The sequence below is a fragment of the Pygocentrus nattereri genome, chromosome 21, assembly GCF_015220715.1.
Source record: "Pygocentrus nattereri isolate fPygNat1 chromosome 21, fPygNat1.pri, whole genome shotgun sequence".
Taxonomy (NCBI): Eukaryota; Metazoa; Chordata; class Actinopteri; order Characiformes; family Serrasalmidae; genus Pygocentrus; species Pygocentrus nattereri.
The window spans coordinates 31,539,858-31,551,999 of record NC_051231.1 but is presented as its reverse complement, the minus strand read 5'-3'; the positions used below and the strand labels follow the sequence as shown (position 1 = coordinate 31,551,999).

General features: G+C 44.0%; 1 protein-coding gene across 1 annotated transcript; it reads left to right on the top strand.

Annotated features, from left to right (window-relative positions):
* Window positions 1–2,773: 2,773 nt before the first annotated feature.
* On the top strand, window positions 2,774–11,387 carry inka1a (inka box actin regulator 1a). The gene is made up of 3 exons (XM_037532069.1): window positions 2,774–2,787; window positions 4,724–4,759; window positions 10,299–11,387. The coding sequence occupies exons 2-3, from the start codon at window positions 4,757–4,759 to the stop codon at window positions 11,199–11,201; spliced, it is 906 nt and encodes a 301-aa protein (XP_037387966.1). The 5' UTR covers window positions 2,774–2,787; window positions 4,724–4,756; the 3' UTR covers window positions 11,202–11,387.
* Window positions 11,388–12,142: the final 755 nt, after the last annotated feature.

Here is a 12,142-nt window from a genome sequence, read left to right as displayed (position 1 = left end):
GAGGAAACTGGTACAAGTCAATAAGTGTTTTACTGCTAGTGTCTTTTACTAGAACTACAAGCAGCCCAATTAATTATGTACAGATCAAATTAATGATGTATACAAAGTTGACATTTACCAGTAACAAGAAATGACACATACATGTATTAATAAACTACAAATGACCCAACAAATCAATTAACGATATACAGATTTAAGAGTAAAACAAATGTGCAAATGTCAAAATAAAGATGTGAAAACTAGCTACACTATTAATGAACTAAGCACTGGTAGGTGGACACGATGGAATCAGATTCATATCAGTATCGGCGGATAAATGTTAGACGTTTACATCAAACTATTTGATTCCAAGAGAGCAGAATGCTTTTGTTACAGTGGCCAACCGTCCTCAAATGTCAGCATTTCATTTACCGCATTTGTAAGTCTAATATTTCTCAGTAATGCAAATCCAGGAAGATTTGATCTGAATTCTTCCACTTTATAAATGTTTATATATCGGCATCAACAAATATGCACATGTGTATCAGACATCGACGACGGCCCATTCTTCCCATATTGGTGCATCGCTAGTTTACATTTGGCTGACGCTCTTATCCAGAGCGACTTACAGTTTGATCATTTTACACAGGGAGGCCAAGGTGGTGTTAGGAGTCTTGCCCAAGGACTCTTATTGGTGTAGTGTAGGGTGCTGCCCAGATGAGGATTGAAGCCCAGTCTACAGCTTAGAAGGCAGAGATGTTATCCACTACACTATCCAACTGCTAGTTGTGACTCAACTCAAATGGGTACATAAAAAAATATATAGTCCAAAAAAAAAAACTAGTATCTCAATTCTTGTGTTTTTTTATTTTTATACATCATTTGAGCACACAGCTGTTTATATTGTGCGAAAATTTCATGACGAATGGATCAACAGAAATGCTACAAACTTAATTTATATAAAAAGTAAAAACTGTTTTTGCTGTAATCGTTTTGGAGATATTAGTTTTTCTTTGGACTACAAGCTACCCAATTATTCTATAACTGGTCTAAGACCAGCTGAAGGAACCTATGAAAGCTACAGACTTTCTTATTCACCGTTTTTCTTGCAGTTTTATGCTACACTGTTTGCTACACTGCACTGTATTGTGAATGCATTTTACTACTACTACTGTACCTCAATTTTTGCCGTTTTTCAATTTTTAGCATAATGTAAAAATGCCTGTTGCTCTTTACATCGTGTGGAAATTCCACGATAAATGGACCAAGGTAAATGACCCACAATGACTTGGAAAGAAGTCTGGTTCCATTGACTTACATTAAAAGTAAAGTACATTTTTTCCTTTTCCTGTAAAATTATGTTTTTGGAGATACAAGGTTTTCTTCCGACAACAGCAGAGAAATGGTTTTAATGGAATGGGCCACTAATTGAACTGAATCACTGAAGCTGCTGTGCTTACCTGGTCCTATTTTGTGAGGTGGATACGGCTTCACAAATGTGTAAAACACAGCTGAGATGTTTGGATTTTCCCGCTCAGCGGTGACAAACTCTCCTGCTCCTCCGTTCTCCAAAAGGACTGGAGAGCAACTGGAAATGAATCTTCTTTTATTCAACACATTCAGCAGTAAAAGAACAGGTTTCTGAAACAGGCTGAACATTGAGCTGGATTAAATAAGTATGTGGAGTTTAGAATAAATCAGCTGTCCAGCACCTAAAGAGGATTTTTCATAATATTTACATAATTTGACAATAAATGACTTTGGCCTTCAGGTTGAGCATGTTTTTTCCCTTTAAACCGACACTCTTTTTCATTAAAGGCTGAGGAAAACTTCATTTTGAGCTACTGCTGCTTATTATCACCTGCGCACACTGTTTATAGAAGGTTCTGGATAAAACTATCCAAAAAAAAAAGCATCAGATAAAAGCCAAATGACTCACTGTACAGGTGAGCTGCATTAATGGGTTTGATTGATGGAGCTGAACCATCTGACACTTCAAAGTGATAGAACACAGAACGCTGGATTACTACAGAGAAGATGCCCTTTAGACTCACAGGAAGTCGAGCGGCGGAGTGAACACCTTCAGGACTTTGATCCACACCGTCCCGCTGCAGTTGGCACCCTGACTGTCCCTCACAACCACAGACGGAGAAAAGTCCTAAGAAAGTACAGTTACTGTAAGTCAGGGGAAGTTTAGACCAACTCAGACTTATAATAATGAGGCATTTAAAGGGTCAATTTCACAGAAAACGTCATTTTTCTCATTTTCAACATTGAAAGCTAACTGTAAAAACAGCCTATAGAGGTTTAGCCACTTCATGCTGAAGTGAGGTTCTAAAGGGTGTTTCTGCTTAGATGGAGTTTTAGTATTAGGAATGCCATGTACTCAGATGTGCTGCTGCTTTCTGTGTGCTTGGACAGACCTCCATGGAGGCATGAGGACGAGAGAGCTATTTATTAGAGAGAGAGAGAGAGAGAGAGAGAGACAGAGAGAGAGAGAGAGAGAGAGAGAGAGAGAGAGAGAGAGAGAGAGAGAGAGAGACAGAGTGAGAGCGAAGAGAGAGCGAGGAGAGAGAGAGAGAGAGAGAGAGAGGGAGAGAGAGAGAGAGAGAGAGAGAGAGAGAAAGAGAGAGAGAGAAAGAGAGAGAGAGAAGAGAGAGAGAGAGGAGAGAGAGAGAGAGAGAGAGAGAGGGAGAGAGAGAGAATGAGAGAGAGAGAGAGAGAGAAAGAGAGAGACAGAGAGAGAGAGAGAGACAGAGAGTGAGAGAGAGAGAGAGAGAGAAAGAGAGAGAGAGAGAGAGAGAGAGAGTGAGAGAGAGAGAGAGGGGGAGAGAGAGAGAGAAAGAGAGAGACAGAGAGAGAGAGAGAGACAGAGAGTGAGAGAGAGAGAGAGAGAGAAAGAGAGAGAGAGAGAGAGAGAGAGAGTGAGAGAGTGAGAGAGAGAGAGAGAGACTGAGCGTGATGTAAGGAACAGTGATGTAAGGAAATGTGCAGAGGACTTTAAGAACGGCTTAAATGAAGAAGCGTCTGTTTTCTCTTCATCTTCCTCCTCCTGTTCAACTGATTTCTTATTTAGTTAGTGGGTTTTAGGGTTTTTAGTTCAGAGGCGCTGAATCGCCGCGTGTTTTGTTGACGTGTAAATCTTTCCGTTAATTAAACAGTAACTGCATATTTTACAGCTTCGTTTAAAAAATCCTGAGCGACGATCTGCTAGAAGACACAATTCTACAGTGAACTGGGCCGAGCATTCCCAGCCAGTGACGTTCCCATCGGCACCTCTCCAGAGTGGAGAAGGTAAAAGGGTTTCTCTGCTTATACATTTCCACCAGGTGCATGATGGGACATAATCTCAAAAACGTAGTTGGAGTCTTCATAGTCTTGACCCTGCAAGAAAAAACAATGAAAAGGTACAAAGATCTGGAAAGATGTGCCTTTGAAGCTCAAGGTACACTACTGGAAGACCCCTGGACTTTTGAGGGCACGTTTCCATTGTGTGTACCTTGCTGCCACAGACGCCTGTGTACAGTACGCTGTCTTATGAAGGCACTGCCCTGAATCATGGGTCACTTTATGACACCTTAGGAAGCTGCGCAGTTGGAAAAGTGTGACATACAGGACTTTCCAGGTCTGCGTACTGAAAGGACATGAAAGCTCTTGGTTCATGATGAAGAGGTGATTCTTGTTCCATAAGCTGACCTTTGGTCCTCGCTTATATCAGCGAGCAGAGCGAGTCCACAATGAATGGGCGTAATAGTGAAAAGCCGGCAGAGGGCGCTGAATGTCCACACTGCTCGTTTAGTCCTCCCATAGCAAACTCAGGGATGGTGATTATGACCTGTGGCCTGTCTGGACCCCTCACTTCGACCCGTCTATGAACACGTGGAAGCAGAGATGATGATGATAATAATAATAATAATATTAATAATAATAATAATAATAATAACAGCAGATAAAAGCGCTTTCCCCAAATTCCTGCCCAATTTAGTGTTTGAGATATAATTTGATATTGATCATTATTAATAACTACAGTGGACTATCTACAGTATGACTCGGTCGTTCAGAGCGGTTTGCTGTGAGGTGGTTGATTGTAGAGTCTCAGATGTCTTTACAGTGGTGGTGATGGGAACCAAAGGTCACCATGACTACAGCACAGATGTAGCCAATTTATCTACCAACCAGAACCACCAGAGAGCCTCCGCGAGCCCCCTGTGTTTGTCTGTAATGTTGATGATGAATCTGAAAAGCCAAGTTTTATTCGGGGACTATTTAGCCTCATCGGTACACCAACCAGACTGACTATATTTAATTACGCAGGAACGTCGGGGTTCCCCTGCTGGCAGAGCGCTCTCAGACGGAGGGAGGGTGTCTCCAAACTTCTGACGCGCCCGGATTTTGAGAAAGTCTGGAATCGCCGCTCATGTTTCACGCGCGCTCGGATTGGCTGAGCCCTGGGCCGCCTCGCGCTGATTGGCTGCAGCTCGCACGCGGGCAGGAGTGAAAGGCGCGTGCCGTGCAGCTGCGGCCGCAGAACCGTGGAGCGCGAGCTGTGGGCGCGAGCTGAGCGTCATCCCCGAACAGGAGCTTTGATCTCAGACGCTCATCCGCTGCCATGGAGAAGCGCTTTGAACAGCTGCAGTGAAACAGCGGTTTACGCGGCTTAGAGGAGCTTTCAGAGCATCAGATCGCCTTTCTTCATCTGCTGGAGCTTCAGGTCCATCACCCAGTCCCAGCCAGAGAATAGGAGGAGAGAGAGAGAGAGAGAGAGAGAGAGAGAGAGATGGTGAGTTCATTATTTTGTGCTTCATAACCTGTTATAACGTCTTTATTCAGTTACACTGAGCCTGTGCAGCTGCACTGAGCTGCTCAGGATTATTGACTGAAAACTGCCCTTGGAATCTGCACCTCCAGTCCTGCAGTGGCTCTAAAGGAGGGCGAATAACTCCGGGTTCCAGCTATGAAGAGGCTGGTGTGGTTCTAAAAGGGTTCTAATGCTGTATTAGGCCTGGTTTAACACCAGAGGGGAAATATGTGAAGCGTTTTCTGGCTGTTTGGGACTTTTTGACTGTTTTGCTCAGCAGTGATGCGAAGACAGCAAATATGGTCAGAGATGGTTCTTCAAGGGTTCTTTAACTAAGGAAATGGTTCTGTAAAGAGCCACAAACACTGATTAAATGGTTCTTTGCATCATAGAAGGGTTTTCAGACTGTGCTGTTGATAGCTCTATGTAGAACCACAGACCCTCGTTGATACTAGTTCGATATAGCACCCAAACGGGTTCTACTATTGTATCTGTCTACTATCATATTAGTAGAACAACTCTTTTGGGTGCTGTATTGAACTATTTTCTGTGGTTCTACATAGAACCATCTACAGCACGTTTTCCATCAGTCTGGAGAACCCTTTCATGAAGCGAAGAACCCTTTAATAATGCAGTGTTTCTGGTTCTATATAGAACCATTTTCTTTACTAAAGAACTATTGAAGAACCATCTTTTTAAGTATAGTAGTAATAATGTGGAGAATGTGCTGTGGATGGTTCTATTTGAAAAGTCTTCTACGCAGCAGCAAAAAGGGTTCTTCTATTGTCAAGCATGTCAACAATAGAAGAACCATTTTCGGTGCTATATTGAGCCCTTTTCAAAAAGGTTCTGTGGTTCTAAATAGGACCATCTACAGCACATTCTCCACCAGTCTGAAGAACCCTTTAATCATGCAAAGGGTTATTTGAGTGTTCACGGGTTCTATATAGAACCATTTTCTGTACTAAAGAACCCTTGAAGAACCATCTTTTTGGAAGTCTAGCACAGAGTATCCAAGAACTCCATGTTGTTCAGTAGCAGAATCTAGGCTGCTGATTGGCTCCCTAAAATAAACTGTGTATGCATGTCGTTGACATCAATAAGTGACGAGGAACGTGCTGCAGATGGTTCTACGTAGAGCCTTTTAAAGAAGGGTTCTGTATAGCACCCAGAGGGGCTCATCTATTGTAAAAAGCATGGCATCATAAAAATAGAAGAGCCCTTTTGGGTGCTATGTAGAACCATCTACAGCAACCCATTAATCCTGTGCATGGTTCTTCATAGCACCATGTTCTCTACAAAAGAACCCTTGAAGATTCAGCGAATTTGGCAAATAACCAGTAATTGTGCATTAAAACCGCAGAAGTCTGTTTACACTTAGTCACCAAAACATATAATTTGATCAAACCTTCGCACATATATGCCGCGTGGAAGCTGGCAAGTTCACTGCATTTCTGTTTGGGCTGTTCATGAAGAACATGGGCTCTCCCTCAGGGGTTTAGGAGGTGCTGTAGGGTTCTGGATGCAATTACTGAGACATGGATTTGAAAGCATAAATTCCCCCTGAGCAGTCTGAGGAGCCATAACCACACAGTAATTATATCAGCAACACAGGAATGATGGAGGGTGTAGCTCGAGTCATGGCAGCGAATCTCTCACTTCTTCCATCTTCTCGGCCCCTGGAGCTTTTATGGACCTCAACTCAACCACAATTTTGGTACTGTTAGTTTGTTGCCAATCCGATTGAAAACACTCAGATTACAGATGAAGACCGAGGTGTTTATACTCTCACGCTGCTCAACACTCTGCTGGAAAACCTCAGTTTACACGCTCACTACAAGTAACCCGATCAAAACTTATGTGCATACATAGAGAGTGGCACTTAGTGTAGACGTTACCATGGCAACGAGCATCACATGAGGTCCAGTCAGATGAGCAGCAGTGAGCAGTGCTTGTGTTTATAACTGCTTTAAAATGATGTCAGACTCGGGAAAACGTCCTTCACATGTCCTTATTAAAGAAGGCCGAGAGGAAGACGTCGTGTCCTGAGACACATAAGCTGGACGTCCGTCCCACCGCCGTCTTTTAAAGATCAGAGCACGAACTTCGTCTCCTCTGCAGACCAGTTTCTGCTCCGCCGTGTTGAACGTTATACATTTTCAGTATGCTGCAGTTTATTAATGGATTATTAGACAGCATTTAAATGTGACTATTGTTCAGCTAAATGTGCTGCGTGGTGGGAATTCCCTTTACTATGAATTTCAGAAGCTCTCCATTGTTTTTCATTTTTTCCCAGTTTGCTAACGGCAGCTGCTCTTTACAATGTGTGAACATCTCATGAGAAACTGACCAGTAGAAATGCTTGGAGTAGAATCAGTATAAGAGTAAAATTCACAGTTAAGACCAGATTAGTGAACATGCACCACTGTTTTCAAGGTCACCAATGATAACAAGTATCACTCTGGAGCAACCACTCTGAAGGCCATAGCCCCAGATGTCTGAGGAAGGTCAGAATTATCAGAGGCTGGAACAAACTCTTGATGTCTCTCTCGGGGTTTCATCCAGCTGAACTGTCGTTCTTGGGATGAAGCCTTTAGCAGCTGAGCCACAGGCACATACACCCCTGAAAATAACAGTTCCCAAGTGGGCCAGGGTTGGAGATCCGGTTCTTGGGAAAACCTGACTGGTGCAGAATCTTTAGAGTTATGTAGAGGCTCTCACACTTTTATGCAGAGGCTCTCACACTTCCACAAGCTAATATATATATATATATATATAAAGTTGACGAACCAAACGTGGTGGTTCTGAACCACTTCAAAAAAATCCACCCTTTTGGCACCTGTAGGTCGTTTCCCATTCCTTGGATAGATTGCTCACAGATGCGGGTCTCTGTTAGTGTGACCTGTTTGATGACGTCCAGTTTGCGTGGTCAATTTTGAGCCTAAGCTTGATGATTTGATGCTTATGATTATCATGGCAATGTCAAAAGTCATGATCAATAATATACACAATTCAATGAAACACTGCTTTACTGTTTGAACAGGGCTTTAAATTTAGAGAGTAAATATATACACTCCACTGTGCCAAGAACACAAATGCCTGAAGATGAGTACGTCACCAAGGACGCGACATTAAGGATGCGACTGAGGAGACCGCATGGCTTTATCGCTAGCTACTCTAGCTACTACTTTTCTCTGAGGAGAAGGTTCTCGTGCAGGAGATGGGGCCTCCAGTCTTGTACAGGTTAGCTGTGGTTTTAGCTCCTTCAAAGTTTCTCCATTACTCATCCAACATGAAAACTATTGACCATATTTTCGAATGTATTCTTCTGCTTGCTGCTAAATAGTCCTCACTCTCTCTGCACGGGGAGGGTGGTCCTCCTTCTCCCTCCGTCACTAAGTGCAGTGCAGGCGTGTGTAAGCTGAGGTAACAGAAGCAGCAGTTAGCGTTCTCCTCCAATAGGAGCAGTGAATGATGCCAGGTTAGCTACGGCAGCTTGAAAAGACACCTTTGAGCTTCGTGTGTCTTGGAGGAAGCTTGTGCTGGCCATCAGCCTCCCAGCTTGCTTGTTGTTGTTACAAGGCCTAGCTGGCTAGTGGAATTAGACACGACTTGGGTTGAAAATTGGGTAAAAAGCAAAACATGAATGTGATTTTTTTCTTCTTTAAGTGTATAAAGGACAGATTTGTTTATGGAGGTGACTTTTTTAAAGTTGAGAACTTTTTTAATGAGTATCGCTCGAGCGTTATTGAGTGAGTTATTGGTGTTGGCCAATAAGAGTGGTCAACTATGAGTGAGCAGGTGATGTGAGGTGATTCTTCACAGAGATGAGCGTTGATGTCTGAGTCAGAGGCGTCTCAGACGGAGTTCGGTTTTCTAATTCCTGAAGAAATAACTTGATTCTGGTTCTTCTGTTTTGTTTAGGCTTCAATTCACCGCACGTTTCAGCGATCTGTGAACTTTTAGTGACCGCTATGGTGCATTGAAGGGCCTATAATGACAGTATGCATGTGTTTTTATTAAATACAATACTGAATATGACAAATCATGTTTGGGTTAGTCACTTTGTTGTTGTTGTTTTTTTTTAAATACACGCATAATTAGAGTGACCGTTGCTCGGGTGTGCGTGCATATGATCTCTTTTTTAGCCAGCGTAGGTAGGTGTGGCTAATGATCCTTTAATCGATCAGGTGTGGCAGAGTGTAAGGTTTTTCCCCCTAAACTCATCTCTCCAGGTTCACCTCCAAGGGTGGAGCTGTCTGGATAGAGCTATGAGGAGTTTCTGTGTTGTGTGGTTCTTCCTCGTGTGAATAGAGTAGGGTGCAGTTTTTGTAGGCGCTTCAAGTCTGAGCCTGTCCAAGCAGCTGGCATAGAACAATGAAAAGCAGAGCATGTTTGTGACCCGCTTTGGGTTTGGCTTGTTCCATTAACATGCACGTTTAAAGCTGTCGATGAAGTATGGAAGCACTAAAAGGATCGTTTGTGCACAAAAATCTCTGAGACTGTTTCCAGTTCATGTTTATAGTCTTATATCGGGTTAATCCCGGAGGCTTTGCAGCTCCGCTGTTGGGCTTTCAAACCTTTTTCAAGGCATAAACTGGCAGTGACTTCTACATCTGCTAGAAGTCTTTTGGAGGCAGATTTCTCCACCGTTGCCTCCTCTGAGATTACACAGCGTGCTTTAAAATAATCAGAAGCATCTGGAAACTTTGGAAGAGTTCAGACAGGGGTCTTTTGGAAAAATGCTGGAGTATCTGTTTTAGGAACACAATGGGACATTTGTGATGAACTGCTATATTTTCCAAACTGAAAAAAAAACGGCCTTCAAGGAGTTCTGCAAAAAAATTGAACGTATAAATTTACAGCTTCGGTGGTTGGTTAGTGTAGTGGGTAACACCTCCACCTTCTACGCTGTAGACTGGGGTTCAATCCCCACCTGGGTAAACACCCTACACTACACCAATAAGGGTCCTTGGGCAAGACTCCTAACACCACCTTGGCCTCCCTGTGTAGAATGATCAAACTGTAAGTCGCTCTGGATAAGAAATGCCGTAAATGTAAAGCTTTCCTCTAAATGTAGTTGATCAGCCAAGACATGTTTGGTTCCTAGTTTTACGCTGGATCTAGGAAGTCTAATGTACATAACAAGGAATGGAAATGCCTCAGCAATTAGCATGAGGCTAACTGCATGCTTAAATCATGAGGTTTTTGACATTGTAATATAATACAGGGACAAAATATGAATGTTTTTAGCTATGCTATGTGCTTTTGCTACATTTTAATGACTAATGCTAACAGTGTGCCATACAGTGACAGAAACCATATTAGCAAGGCTAACGAAGCAAACTCCAGACTTCAAACCTCAGACTTCCCTGATTAACTAAAATTGCGGTAAAGGGAAAAATTGTGTACATTTGTTTTTATTCGCTAAATTATTCCCTAAAACGTGCGTCAGAATCACATTCGCGGCCGTTGTTATGGTCAGTGAAGTCTAATTCCACTTCTCTTTGTTCTCCCCCAGCTGTGTCTTCAGGACTCAAGCAGCTGCCTCCGGGAGCAGATGCGCTACATGATGCGATCTCTTCAGGACCTGAAGCATCTCCGACGAACCTGCACTGCAGCGCCCCCTGCTGTCCTGGCGGCACCCCGCCCACGTGCCTGCAAGTTGCTGATCGCTCAGCGAGAGCGCAGGGCGCGGCTCAGGAGCAGCAACTCCAGTGAGGCCAGCAGCTACGACTCTGCCTGCTGCCTCACCAGCCCCATAGAGGATGAGAGTGGACGTCCAAGTATCAGCTCGCCCAGCAGCGAGCGGAGCCTGGAGCTGGACTCGGGCTACTCTGAAAATTCGTGGCAGGATGAGGCAGTTGTGCTTCGTCGCACCAGAAACGTCCGGGTCTCTTCATCGGCTTGTCTGCGCACCAACCAGGTGGAAAGCGTCCGGACCCGTCCCAAATCCACGTCGGACGCCTGCTTGGAGAGGTGGACGTCTTTCGAAGCCTCAAATGAGGCGGACGACTGGACGACGGCTCTGCTAACACGAGGGCGCAACAGGCAGCCGCTGGTACTGGGAGACAACAGCTTTGCTGACCTCGTCCAGAATTGGATGGACTTGCCAGACGTGCCAGAGCGCCCAGCCGAAGCAAAGGAACCAAAGCCCAACGTGGGGCGACGCCTGGCCAAGGACTTTCTGGTCAACGTGAGGCGGAGAATAGCCGGGATTTCGCAAAGCAAGAAGCCGTCAGACACTTCTAAGCTGAACAAGCGGCTTTCTTGTCAGATAGACGTTCCGCGGAAGGTTCCTTTCTTTCATAAGTCTCACATTGGCCTCCATGAACTGGACACAGACTTTTACCGCTTCACTGCTCTCATGAAGACGGGCAGCCGGCAGCCCATCATCTGTAACGATATAATTGGGTACATATGAGGCCGAACCAACTCTTCTGACTGAATGGACTCTTGAAAAGACACTTATATACATGCATATATGTATATACATATGTAAAAACACGTACACAAACCTGTTGTTTAAATAATGCAATGTATTTTTGTCAAGCTTATATTAACAGCAATACACTAATACAATAAAAGCTTTCCAAAGATTTCAAATGTAGTCACACCACTCATGTCCTTAATGTTCAATTACAGTCCAGTTTCTCTGCCTCCTTCATCTAACATGAGGAAAAAATGGGCAAAATAAGTATATTCAATCTAGGGTTCCTTCATTTTGCCTTTTTAAGAGATTACAGTAATTTCCTAACATACTTTTAAGGACCCAGGGAAATAATTGATGCTTTTCTATGGGGTTAATGAGATGCCAAGTGTGCATAATGGCTTCAGGGCCATTTAGGTAAAGCAAGGCACATATTCAGATGGGCACTTCTACAGAGGGAGTCATACAATATGCCCATACTTACTTAATACATCCCTCTATTATGGTGGTCTTAGCAGGATAGTGTGTGTGCGTGTGCGTGTGTGTGTGTGTGTGTGTGTGTGTGTGTGTGTGTGTGTGTGTGTGTGTGTGTGTGTATGGGGGGGTCCATAACCCAAATGGAACATCTAGCTCAGTGGACAGGAATGCCATGTACTCAGAGGTGCTGCTGCTTTCTGTGTGCTTGGACAGACCTCCATGGATGGAAAAAAAGGAGGCATGAGGACGAGAGAGCTATTTATTGGAGAGGGAGAGAGAGAGAGCGAGAGAGAGAGAGAGAGGGAGAGAGAGAGAGAGAAAGAGGGAAAACAGGGGGGGTGAGAGAGAGAGGGGGGGGGGGAGGGAGAGGGAGAGAGAGAGAGAGCAAGAGCGAGAGAGAGAGAGGGGGGGTGAGAGAGAGGGAGAGAGAGAGAGAGGGAGAGAGAGAGGGAGGGAGA